Below are 14342 nucleotides of genomic sequence, written 5' to 3' on the forward strand. Positions count from 1 at the left end.
CAGCCTTTGAAATTTGTCAGGTCTCCACCTATCCAGCAAAGCAGAAAACCCAGAGAGACTGCTTCATCCACTCTTCCATTTCTGTAGGCTACAAAGAGCTGACTGGAAAGTGACAATTGACAAATAAACACGTGGAGCACAGAACTTAATGAGACAACTCGACACCAGATAAAAACAATACCGATGATGTACAGCAATAAAACATCTCATTCACTTCCAGTTAAGCCTCTAGGACTCTTTTTAACCTGTCTTCATTCACAGCACACAGCAAACATATCTAAAACCTAAAAGAAGCTCAGTGACAATACTAAAACATTAATGCCTCTTATCTCTGCCTTTTCTTTTATCTTTCCCATTGGAATTTATATATATGTCCTAAGCACATGTTTATTCTTTCTTGGCCTCATAATGGGGGAAGATATTAAGTCATGTAATTAGAAATACTAGATATATCACTAAAATGTAAGAGTAGAGTTTCAAAATGTTTATCAGTGATTACATTTTCAGCCAGTACCTATGTTTTCTTTTAAATTTACTTCTAATCAAGTTGCCTACGTGCAGGTGGACAGGTGGACAAATAGCAAAGTCAAAGTGAAAATCTATTTGGCTCCCTATGATGCCACCTCTTATGTGGAAAAGGTTTTAAAAATCTTGGGTCCTGGGATCCAAAAGACCTGAAGACATGGCTTGTCACCTGTGGGACATCAGACAATTACTTAATCTCTCAGAATCTTACTTTCCATATCATAAAGTAAGATTAAGTTTCTAAACCAGAAGTGTTCATTGCAGGAAGTTGACCAAGGTTTGAAATGGGTGGCCCCACTTGAGGCTAAATGATGTCCATAAGCCACCAGTGGTAGAACTGGGAATCAGCCTAAATCTGCTGACTCCAATTTTATAATCTTTCACTACCACATATACTACCTAAAAGTTAATATTTCTGGAATTCACATAGGAGACCATAATCCCACTCACATCAATGCCAAGTTATTCCTCCATTAAGCGGTGGTGAATGGTATATATATATCAATGTGGTTTTCAAAAGACTTTTTGTTATGTCTCAGATTTCCAAAGCATCTGAGGACTGACTGTATTCTCTACCTTTCCCCAGTATTTTATAAACAGATGACCTATCTAGGCACACATATTTTACAAATTCCTTTGAAGCAGATCTCTTTTGCTTGATTTTTTTTTTCTAGGGTAGATATAGTTGGTATCTGACTTCTAATTATAAATAAACTTAGCAAAAATGGAAAACTTTCCCCTGTAAGACTAAACTGCTTGGATTTTTTTTTTTTGAAAATTATCCCCATGCCCACAAGAAAAGAATAGCATAATGTAATATCCCACCAAAGACTATTTAAATTTTTGCTCTTATCAAAGAACATATTGAAAAGGAATTCAACATAGGACGGTGAAGAGGTAAGGTACATATGCTTTATTGCCTTTCTGATTACTAAATATAAAAGATTTTTATATCTTAACTAAGAAAAAAGTAGTCAGTATAACGTATTAACAACCTTTCTGTTATATTCTAAAACGTTTTAGAGTGATGCTTTTTAGCACCTTCAAAATATAAAATACAAAGAGAACGTTCGGTCAATAGCAAGCCCAAGTAGTTTGAAAAAATACTTAATATAAAAATATTTAAATATTTTTTTAAAATAAGAAATTATGAACAAGAGTGTTACACTATAGATTTGAAATCCAAGATTCTTAACTTACGGGAGAGCAACAGACAGAAAACAGGCAATAGAAACCAATTCTATAATCATGCTCCAGTATTCCCAGGAGTTGGACACACATCTTGCAGGAGATGCCAAATCCATAAGGTCCCAGTCACACAAATCTTCCCATCCTCTACTGAGGAGACACACAGTTGCATCTGTGATTCTATAATTAAAGTCTGGATGGTTGATGTTGCTGGTTCTTGGAAAGTGCAATTTAATGTCAGAATGAATATTTCTTTTTAAAATAATGCTTTGATTCATACTGAAGTTTGGCTACAAACTTCTTAAAATCTGTAAAATTTAAAATAAATTTTAATTTAAAATTTAATTTAATTAAAAGTCTTAAAATCTGTAAAAATTAAATATAAATAAATATATATTGTGTAATATTTTTTCTTAGAAAACATTGTTGAAAGAAATTAAAGAAGACTTAAATAAATGGGAAGACATTCCATATTCATGGATTGGGAGACTTAATATTGTAAAGATGGCAAAACCACCCAAAGTAATCTACAGATTTAATGCAGTTCTTATCAAAATTCCAACTGTCTCTTTTACAAAACTGCACAAGTTAATCCTAAAATTCATACAGAATTGCTAAGAATACCAAATAGTCTAAACAACTCTGAATGAAGATAATAAAGTTAGAGAACGAATACTTTTTAATTTCAAAATGTGTGACAAAGACAGTAATCAAAACAGTGTGGTAATGGCATTAGAAAAGACATATAGATAAATAGAATAGAATGGAGCATCCAAAAATAAAAATATACATCTATGGTCAATTGATTTTGACAAGGGAGCCAAGACCATTCAATAAGGAAAGAATACTTTTTTCAACAAATAGCAGTGGGACAACTGGAGAACTACATGCAAAAGAATGAAGTTGAACTCTTACCTCACACCATATACAAAAATTGACTCAAAATAGATAAAAAGCTTAAATTTGAGAATCTATATAACTCTGTAAAATCTAGAAAACATAGGGATAAATATGTATGAGCTTGGATTTGGCAACAGATTCTTAGACATGACCCCAAAAGCACAAGCAACATAAGAAAATATAAATTAGACTTCATCAAAATTTAGAAACTTTTGTGAATCGGAGAAAATTATAAAGAAGAATGAAGAGCCAACCCACAGAATGAAAAAGACCTAGTATTTGATATGCAACAGGGTGGCTATAGTCAACAATAATTTAATTGTACATTTTGTAATAACTGAAAGAGTATAATTGGATTGTTTATAACATAAATGATAAATGCTTGAAGATATGGATACCTCATTTTTCATGATGTGATTATTATTTATTGCATGCCTGTATCAAAATACCTCATGTACCCCATAAACATATACATCAATTATGTACATCAATTAAGTAAAAAATAATACAAATTAAAAATTTTTTAAAAGATCACAATGAGACACATATAATATAATTGTCAAAAGTCAAAGACAAAAAATGAGTTTTGAAAGCAGCAAGAGAAAAGAGTCATGTCCAAGGGAGCCCCCGAGACTATCAGTGGATTTCTCAACAGAAACCTTGCAGGCCAGAAGGAAGTGGGATGATATATTCAAAGTACCAAAAGGTTAAAACTTCCGACTAAGAATAGTCTATCTGACAAGGTGTCCTTCAGAAATGAAGGAGAAAGAAAGACTTTCCCAGATAAACCAAAGCTGAAATAATTCATCATCATTAGACCTGCCTCACAAGAAACACTACGGAGAGTCCTTCAAGTCGAAATAAAAGGATGCTAGAAAGCAACATGAAAGAATATGGAAGTATAATACTCATAGGAAAAAGGTAAATATATAGACAAATGCAGAATACTGAATTACCGTAATGATGGTGATAAATAACATTTAACTCTGGTATTTAATTTAAAAATAAATATAACTATAAAATGTTAATAGATACACAATATAAAAAGATGTGATTTGGGAAATCAATAATCTAAAGTGTGTGGGGTAGTAGAAGAAAGAAAATACAGTATTTGTATGCAATTGATGTTAAGGTTGTCATCAACATAAAACAGATTGTCATAAATATAAGATAGTTTATGTAAGTCCCATGGTAACCACAAAGAAAACATCTATAAAAAATACAGAAGAGAAAATAATCAAAATGTGCCACTCAAAAAATAAAATCAATGAAAGACAAAGGAAGATAGGAGAAAAGAGACAAAAATGTACAAGATAAACACAAAATAATTAATATAATGTTAATAATAAGTACTTTACTATCAGTAATTACTTTAAATATAAATGGATTAAACTCCTCAAATAAGCCATAAAGTGGCTGAATGGATTTTGAAAAAATATTCAACTGTATGCTGTCTGTATGAGACTAACTTCAGATTTAAGGACACGCATAGACTGAAAATAAAAGAATGGGAAAAGATATTCTGTTTAAATGGTAATTGAAAAAGACCAGATGTGGCCATAGTTATGTCAGACAAAATAGGATTTAAGTCAAAAACTGTCAGAAGAGACAAAGAAAAACAATTTATAATGACAAAAGATGAATTAATCAAGAAAATGGAACAATTATAAGTTTGTATGCACCCAAATCAGAGCATCCAAATATATGAAGCAAACACTGACAGAACTGAAGGGAGAAATACTTGTGCGATAATAGTAGGAGATTTCAATACCCCACTTTCAATAATGGATAGAGCGAACCTGATAAAAGATTAGTAAGGGACCAGAAAACTTGAACATGGCTGTAGACCAACTGAACCTAACAGATATATATAGAACATTCCACCCAAGAGAAACAGAATCCATATTCTTTTCAAGAGCACACAGAACATTCTCCAGGATGAATCACCTCAGATCACAAGCAAGCCTTAACAAATTTAAGATTGTAATCATACCAAGTATTATTCCCAACTACAGTGAAATGTAACTAGAATACAATAGCAGAAGAAAGAACTGAAAAATTCACAAATATGTGGTAACTAACATAATGCTGAATGACAATTGAGTCAAATAATAAACCGAAGGGAAATTAGAAATTACCTTGAGACAAATGAAAATGGAAACACAACATGCCAAAATTTATGGGATGCAGTAAAATCAGTACTAAGAAAGAACTTTATAGCAGTACACACCTACATTTAAAAAATCTCAAATAAACAGCTTAACTTTACACCTCAAAAAAAAAAAAATTAGAAAAAGAAGAACAAATAAAGCCCCAAGTTAGCAGAAGGATGAAAATAATAACAATTAGGTAAAAATAAATAAAATAAGAGAATAGAATAACAGTAAGAAAAAATCAACAAAACTAAGGATTTCTTAAAAAGATTAACAAAATTGACAAACACTTAGCAAGACTACAAAAAATGAGAAAACTTAAATAAATGAACTCAAAAATAAAAGACATTGCAACTGATGTCACAGAGATAAAAAGGATTATGAAACACTACCATGAACAATTATATGTGAACAAATTGTTTAACTTAGAAGAAATAGACAAATTCCTAGAAATATGCAACCTACCAAGACTGAATCTTGATCAAATATAATACATGACTATACCTACAATGAGTAGGTAGTTTGTATCAGTAATCAAAAACTTGCCAACAAAGAAAAGCCCAAGACTAGAAGCATTCACTGGAGAATTTTATCAAACATTTTAAAAGTTAATGCCAATCTTTCTCAAACTTTTGTGGAAAAAGAACACTATCCCAAGTGAAATAAGGCAGTCACAGTAGCACAAATACTGCATGATTCTACTTATATGAGGTATCTAAAGTAGTTAAGCTCATAGAAGCAAATTATAAAATGGTGGTTACAAGGGTGTGAGGAGAGGGAATTGGAAAATTGCTGTGCAATGGATATAGAGTTTCGGCAATGCAAGATGGAAAAGTTCTAGAGATATGCTTTACAACAATGCATATATAGTTAACAATACTTTACACTTAAAAATGTATTAGGAGGGCTAATATATGTGAGGGTTTTTTTTTTTTTTTTTTTTTTTTTTTTTTTTTTTACAACAAAAAGAAGTAAATAAAATACTGTGAGAGTGAGAAACAGAAATTACAGTTCAGAGTTCTTAAGAGGAGGAAGCTCCAAAAAAGAACTCCAGAAATCTGCACATAGGTCACCTGTGCCTTTGGCTGAATAGGAAAGCAAAGTAGGGCAAAACTCCTTTAAGTCAGGCAAAAAACAACTACCAGGGAGAGAAAAGCTACCAGGGTACTATTAACTGAAAAATACTGCAGCTCACACAAGACTAAGAGATATTTGAATTCTGAACAGGCAGGGTAAAGAGATTATTTAGAAGACAAGCAACATTCGTAGAGCACCCAAAAAGACTGCCTTCAGAGTAAGGGTAGAGGCTATGCTAGACCCACTCTAATACAGTTTAAAAACAAGCCTTAGAATAATCAAACTTATTTTCAAATAAAGTAGCTGCTTGCCCAAATAAACACCAATACTCTTTAAAGTTTTCAAGGAAGACTGTCACAATGTTGAGCATAACGTTCAGCATCCAACTGAATATTGAAGACTTTCAAAGAAGCAGGAAAATGTGTCCAATAATGAAGAAAAACAAATTAGTCAATAGAAACAGACACCAAAATGATAGAGATGTTGAAATTAGCAAGCATTTAATTGTTATAGATATACTCTATATGTTGAAGAAGCTAAAAGAAAACATGAACATTGATATGGTTCTGTGTCCCCACCCAAATCTCATCTTGAACTGTACTCCTATAATTCCCATATGTTGTGGGAAGGACCTGGTGGGAGATAATTTGAGTCATGGGGGCGGTTTCCTCCATACTCTTCTCACCGTAGTGAACAAGTCTCAAGAGATCCGATGGTTTTATCAGGGGTTTCCACTTTTGCATCTTACTCATTTTCTCTTGCTGCTGCCATGTAAGAAGTGCCTTTCACCTCCCACCATGATTCTGAGGCCTTTTCAGTCACGTGAAACTGTAAGTACAATTAAACCTCTTTTTCTTCCCAGTCTCGGGTACGTATTTATCAGCAGTGTGAAATCGGACTAATACAGGAAATTGGTACCAGTAGAATGGGACATGGCTGAAAATATACTCAAAAAATGTGGAAGCAACTTTGGAACTGGGTAACAGGCAGAGATTGGAACAGTTTGGAGGGGTCAGAAGAAAACAGGAAGATATGGGAAAGTTTGGAGCATCCTAGAGACTTGTTGAATAGTTTTGACCAAAATGCTGATAGTGATATGGGCAATAAGGTCCAGGTTGAGGTGGTTTCAGATGCAGATGAGGGACTTATTGGGAACTGGAGCAAAGGTGACTCTAGTTATGTTTTAGCAAAGAGACTGGCAGCATTTTGCTCCTGCCCTAGAGATTTGTGGAGCTTTGAAATTGAGAAAGATGATTTAGGGCATCTGAAGGAAGAAATTTCTAAGCAGCAAAGCGTTCAAGTGGTGACTTAGGTGCTGTTAAAGGCATTCAGTTTTATAAGGGAAACAGAGCATAAAAGTTCAAAAAATGTGCAGCCTGACAATGTGAAATAAAAGAAAAATCCAGCTGGGCATGGTGGCTCACACCTGTAATCCCTGCACTTTGGGAGGCCAAGGCAAGTGAATCACCTGAGGTCAGGAGTTTGAGACCAGCCTGGCCAACATGATGAAACCCCGTCTCTACTAAAAATACAAAAAATTAGCCAGGTGGTGTGGTGGTGGGTGCCTGTAATACCAGCTACTCAGGAGGCTGAGGCAGGAGAATCCCTTGAACCTGGGAGGCAGAGGTTGCAGTGAGCCAAGATCGTGCCACCATTGAACTCCAGCCTGGGCAATAAGTGTGAAACTCAGTCTCAGGAAAAAAAAAAGAGAGAAAGAAAAAAGAAAAATCCATTTTCTAAGGAGAAATTCAAGCCGGCTTTGGAAATTTGCATAAATAATGAGGAGCCAAATGTTAATCCCCAAGACAGTGGGAAAAATGTCTTCAGGGCATGTCAGAGATCTTCACAACAGCACCTCCCATCACAGGCCCAGAGGCCTAGGAGAAAATGGTTTCGTGGGGTGCGGCCAGGGTCCCCATTATGTGTGTGGCCCAGGGACTTGGCACCCTGCATCCCAGGCACTCCAGCCATGGCTGGAAGGGGCCAACGCAGAGGTCAGGCTGTGGCTTCAGTGGGTGGAAGCCCCAAGTTTTGGCAGCTTCCACATAGTATTGAACCTGCGAGTGCACAGAAGTCAAGAACTGGGGTTTGGGAACCTCCATATAGAGTTCAGAACATGGAAACACCAGGATGCCCAGGCAGAAATTTGTTTCAGGGGCAGGACGTTCAGGGAGAACCTCTGCTAGGGCAGTGCAGAAGGGAAATGTGGGGTCAGAACCCCCACACAGAGTCCCTATTGGGGTACTGCCTAGTGGCCTGTGAGAAAAGGGTCACCATCCTCCAGATCCCAGAATATTAGATCCACTGACAGCTTGCACCGTTTGCCTGGAAAAGCTACAGACATTCAACACCAGCCTGTGAAAATAGCTGGGAGGAAGGCTGTACCCTGCAAAGCCACAAGGGCAGAGCTGCTCAAGACCATGGGAATCCACCTTTTGCATCAGCGTGACCTGGATGTGAGACATGGAGTCAAAGGATATCATTTTGGAGCTTTAATATTTGCCTACCCCGCTGGATTTCGGACTTGCATGGGCCCTGTAACCACTTTGTTTTGGCCAATTTCTCCCATTTGGAACAGCTGTATTTACCCAATACCTGTATTCCCATTGCATCTAGGAAATAACTAGCTTGCTTTTGATTTTACAGACTCATAGGTGGAGGGGACTTGCTTTAGACGAAACTTTGAACTGTGGACTTTTAGGTTAATGCTGAAATGAGTTAAGACTTTGGGAGATTGTTGGGAAGGCATGACTGGTATTGAAATGTGAGGACGTGAGATTTGGATGGGGCCAGGGTGGAATGATATGGTTTAGCTCTGTGTCCCCGCCTAAATCTCATCTTGAATTGTACTCCATAATTCCCACTTGTTGTGAGAGGAAGCCAGTGAGAGATTTGAATCATGGGGGCAGTTTCTCCCATACTGTTCTTGTGGTAGTGAATAAGTCTTGTGAGATCTGATGGTTTTACTGGGGGTTTCTGCTTTTGCATCTTCCTTGTTTTCTCTTGCTGCTGCCATGTAAGAAGTGCCTTTCACCTTCCGCATGAGTCTGAGGCCTCCCCAGCCATGTGGAACCATAAGTACAATTAAACCTCTTTTTCTTCCCAGTTTTGGGTATGTCTTTATCAGCAACATGAAAAAGGACTAATACAAGCATGGTAAAAACAAAGTTAAAAGTAAGATTTTGTAAAAAGTGTACCATAAAATACAAATCGTAAGAACACTAAGTTGGCTATAATACTCAGAAAAAGTAGACTTCAGAACAATAAATATTACTAAAGAAAAAAGAGACATTTTATAATGATAAAGAAGTCAACTCCTCAAGAAGACATAGCAATACTAAATGTCTATGCACCTAATACAGAAACTTGAAATATATGAAGCAAAACTGAAAGAATTAAAAGGGGAAATAAGACAAATCCAGTACTATATTCAGGATTTCAATTCTTCTCTCTCAGTGATTGATAGAACAGTGCTGTTTGCTAACTTCTTATTGAGTCAGTGAGAATTGCTATGTCTTCTTAACAAACAGTAGTGTAGAGAAGGCACAAAAAACCCTATCAACCAGCTTGATCTAACTGACATTTATAGAACACTACACACATTGTCATATGCAGAGGACACATTTATTTCAAGTAAATGGAACATTCATCAAGAAAAATCACATGATAGGGCTTAAAACTAGTTTTACAGATTATGTTTTTTGGTCACAATAAAAATAAATGAGAAACAAATAACAAAAGATAGTTGGGACATCTGCTTTCAACAGTGATAAGTTGGGATTACATTCGCCATCATGCCTGAAATCACAAAATGGACAAAATACATGAAACAATGATTTAGGGGCATTGGACATCAGGCAATGAAGAACAGAGAACCCTGAGAAACCTCAAACAAAGGAGGTGAATGAACTCTATTATTACCCTAACTTATTGCCTGGAGAGAGTCTTAAGGTTGTGTTACAAATACTGGAAAGCCAGGATGAGTCAGGAGATCACCCTAAGGAGAAAGAATTGGGAGTTCAGGAAGGCCACAGAGCTAGAGTTTGCAGAATAGAGTACCAGCAAGGATAGAACTGCACAAAGAGAGAACTCTGGACAATCCCTCTCAAATCATCAACTAAATACTTATCAGTGTATCCATGTAAATGAACTACCTAAGATCAAGAGGAAAAACATCCTAAAAGATTAGAAGGGAGGTGTGAGCAAGATGGCCAAATAGGAACAGCTCCAGCCTCCAGCTCCCAGTGCTAACGACACAGAAGACAGGTGATTTCTGCATTTTCAACTGAGGTACCGGGTTCATCTCACTGGGGAGTGCCAATGGGTGCTGGTCAGCTGGTGCAGTCCGACCAGTGAGAGCTGAAGCAGGGCGAGGTATTGCCTCACCTGGGAAGCGCAAGGGGGAAGGGAATCCCTTTAGAAACTGAGACACACAACACCTGGAAAATCGGGTAACTCCCACCCTAATACTGCGCTTTCCCAAGGGTCTTAGAAAATGGCACACCAGGAGATTATATCCTATACCTGGTCGGCAGAGTCCCACGCCCCGAAGGAGCCTCCCTCATTGCTAGCACAGCAGTCTGAGATCTAACTGCAAGGCAGCAGCGAGGCTGGGGGAGGGGCACCCGCCATTGCTGAGACTTAAGTAGGTAAACAAAGCCACTGGGGAAGCTCGAACTGGGTGAAGCCCACCGCAGCTCAAGGAGGCCTGCCTGTCCCTGTAGACTCCACCTCTGGGGACAGGACATAGAAAAAAAAAAGGCAGCAGAAACCTCTGCAGATGTTAATGACCCTATCTAACAGCTTTGAAGAGAGCAGTGGATCTCCCAGCACATAGGTTGAGATCTGAGAACAGACAGTCTGTCTGCTCAAGTGGGTCCCTGACCCCTGAGTAGCCTAACTGGGGGACATCCCCCACTAGGTGCAAATGAACACCTCACACCTCACATGGCAGGGTACACCCCTGAGATGAAGCTTCCACAGCAAGAATCAGACAGCAGCACTCGCTGTACAGCAATATTCTATCTTCTGCAGCCTCCGCTGCTGATACCCAGGCAAACAGGGTCTGGAGTGGACCTCAAGCAATCTCCAACAGACCTACAGCTGAGGGTCCTGACTGTTAGAAGGAAAACTAACAAACAGAAAGGACACCCACACCAAAACCCCATCAGTACATCACTAGCATCAAAGACCAAAGGCAGATAAAACCACAAAGATGGGGAAAAAGCAGGGCAGAAAAGCTGGTAATGCAAAAAATTCAAAAAAGCAGAGCGTATCTCCCCCTCCAAAGGAACGCAGCTCATAGCCAGCAACGGATCCAAGCTGGACAGAGAATGACATTGACGAGTTGAGAGAAGCAGGCTTCAGTCGATCAAACTTCTCAGAGCTAAAGGAGGAACTACGTACCCAGCGAAAAGAAACTAAAAATCTCGGAAAAAGAATGGAAGAATGGATAACTAGAATAAGCAATGCAGAGAAGGCCACAAACGAACTGACAGAGATAAAAACCATGACACGAGAAATACGTGACAAATGCACAAGCTTCAGTAACTGACTCGATCAACTGGAAGAAAGAGTATCAATGACTGAAGAGCAAATGAATGCAATGAAGTGAGAAGAGAAGTCTAGAGAAAAAAAGGAAAAAGAAATGAAGACAGCCTCCAAGAAATATGGGATTATGTGAAACGACCAAATCTATGTCTGATTGGTGTGCCTGAAAGTGAGGGGGAAAATGGAACCAAGTTAGAAAACACTCTTCAGGATATCACCCAGGAGAACTTCCCCAACCTAGTAAAGGCAGGCCAACATTCAAATTCAGGAAATACAAAGAACGCCACAAAGATACTCCTCAAGAAGAGCAACTCCAAGACACATAATTGTCAGATTCACCAAAGTTGAAATGAAGGAAAAAATGTTAAGAGCAGCTAGAGAGAAAGGTCGGGTTACCCACAAAGGGAAGCCCATCAGACTAACAGCAGATCTCTCAGCAGAAACTTTACAAGCCAGAAGAGAGTGGGGCCAATATTCAACATTCTTAAAGAAAAGAATTTTCAACCCAGAATTTCATATCCAGCCAAACTAAATTTCATCAGTGAAGGAGAAATAAAATCCTTTACAGACAAGCAAATGCTTAGAGGTTTTGTCACCACCAGGCCTGCCCTACAAGAGATCCTGAAGGAAGCACTAAACATGGAAAGGAACAACTGGTACCAGCCATTGCAAAAACATGCCAAAATGTAAAGACCATCGAGGCTAGGAAGAAACTGCATCAACTAACAAGCAAAATAACCAGTTAATATCACAATGACAGGATCAAGTTCACACATAACAATATTAACCTTAAATGTAAATGGACTAAATGGTCCAATTAAAAGACACAGACTGGCAAATTGGATAGTCAAGACCCACCAGTCTGCTGTATTCAGGAGACCCATCTCACATGCAGAGACATACATAGGCTCAAAATAAAGGGATGGAGGAAGATCTACCAAGGAAATGGAGAACAAAAAAAAAGGCAGGGGTTGCAATCCTAGTCTCTGATAAAACAGACTTTAAACCATCAAAGATCAAAAGAGACAAAGAAGGCCATTACATAATGGTAAAGGGATGAATTCAACAGGAAGAGCTAACTATCCTAAATATATATGAACCCAATACAGGAGCACCCAGATTCATAAAGCAAGTCCTTAGAGACTTACAAAGAGACTTAGACTCCCATACAATAATAATGGGAGACTTCAACACTCCACTGTCAACATTAGACGGATCAACGAGACAGAAAGTTAACAAGGATATCCAGGAATTGAACTCATCTCTGCACCAAGTGGACCTAATAGACATCTATAGAACTCTCCACCCCAAATCAACAGAATATACATTCTTCTCAGCACCACATCGCACTTATTCCAAATTGACCACATAATTGGAAGTAAAGCACTCCTCAGCAAATGTAAAAGAACAGAAATTATAACAAACTGTCTCTCAGACCACAGTGCAATCAAACTAGAACTCAGGACTAAGAAAATCAATCAAAACCGCTCAACTACATGGAAACTGAACAACCTGCTCCTGAATGACTGCTGGGTACATAACGAAATGAAGGCAGAAATAAAGATGTTCTTTGAAACCAATGAGAACAAAGATACAACATACCAGAATCTCTGGGACACATTTAAAGCAGTGTGTAGAGGGAAATTTATGGTACTAAATGCCCACAAGAGAAAGCAGGAAAGATCTAAAATTGACACTCTAACATCACAATTAAAAGAACTAGAGAAGCAAGAGCAAACACATTCAAAAGTTAGCAGACGACAAGAAATAACTAAGATCAGAGCAGACCTGAAGGAGATAGAGACACAAAAAACCCTCCAAAAAATCAATGGAGCTGGTTTTTTGAAAAGATCAACAAAATTGACAGACCGCTAGCAAGACTAATAAAGAAGAAAAGAGAGAGGAATCAAATAGACACAATAAAAAATGATAAAGGGGATATCACCACTGACCCCACAGAAATACAAACTACCATAAGAGAATACTATAAACGCCTCTACGCAAATCAACTAGAAAATCTAGAAGAAATGGATAATTTCCTGGACACTTCCACTCTCCCAAGACTAAACCAGGAAGAAGTTGAATCCCTGAATAGACCAATAGCAGGCTCTGAAATTGAGACAATAATTAATAGCCTACCAGCCAAGAAAAGTCCAGGACCAGACAGATTCATAGCCAAATTCTACCAGAGGTACAAGGAGGAGCTGGTACCATTCCTTCTGAAACTATTCCAATCAATAGAAAAAGAGGGAATCCTCCCTAACTCATTTTATGAGGCCAACATAATCCTGATACCAAAGCCTGGCAGAGACACAACAAAAAAAGAGAATTTTAGACCAATATCCCTGATGAACATCGATGCAAAAATCCTCAATAAAATACTGGCAAACCGAATCCAGCAGCACATCAAAAAGCTTATCCACCATGATCAAGTGGGCTTCATCCCTGGGATGCAAGGCAGGTTTAACATACACAAATCAATAAATGTAATCCAGCATATAAACAGAACCAAAGACAAAAACCACATGATTATCTCAATAGACGCAGAAAAGGCCTTTGACAAAATTCAACAGCCCTTCATGCTAAAAACTCAATAAATTTGGTATCAATGGAAGGTATCTCAAAATAATAAGAGCTATTTATTACAAACCCACAGCCAATATCATATTGAATGGGCAAAAACTGGAAGCATTCCCTTTGAAAAATGGCACATGATAGGGATGCCCTCTCTCACCACTCCTATTCAACATGGTGTTGGAAGTTCTGGCTAGGGCAATCAGGCAAGAGAAAGAAATCAAGGGTATTCAGTTAGGAAAAGAAGAAGTCAAATTGTCCCTGTTTGCAGATGACATGATTGTATATTTAGAAAACCCCATCATCTCAGCCCAAAATCTCCTTAAGCTGATAAGCAACTTCAGCAAAGTCTCAGGATACAAAATCAATGTGCAA

The 14342-nt window shown here is 37.8% G+C and overlaps 1 protein-coding gene across 1 annotated transcript in view; it reads right to left on the bottom strand.

Annotated features, from left to right (window-relative positions):
• Positions 1 to 14342, bottom strand: part of SLC66A1L (solute carrier family 66 member 1 like) — a 52388-nt gene that overhangs the window by 21201 nt on the left and 16845 nt on the right. The window contains 1 exon segment of the mRNA XM_030939422.1: positions 2 to 104. Within this exon segment, the coding sequence (XP_030795282.1) occupies positions 2 to 104 (103 nt within the window).

Source organism: Rhinopithecus roxellana, chromosome 1 (assembly GCF_007565055.1).
Source record: "Rhinopithecus roxellana isolate Shanxi Qingling chromosome 1, ASM756505v1, whole genome shotgun sequence".
NCBI classification, from domain to species: Eukaryota; Metazoa; Chordata; class Mammalia; order Primates; family Cercopithecidae; genus Rhinopithecus; species Rhinopithecus roxellana.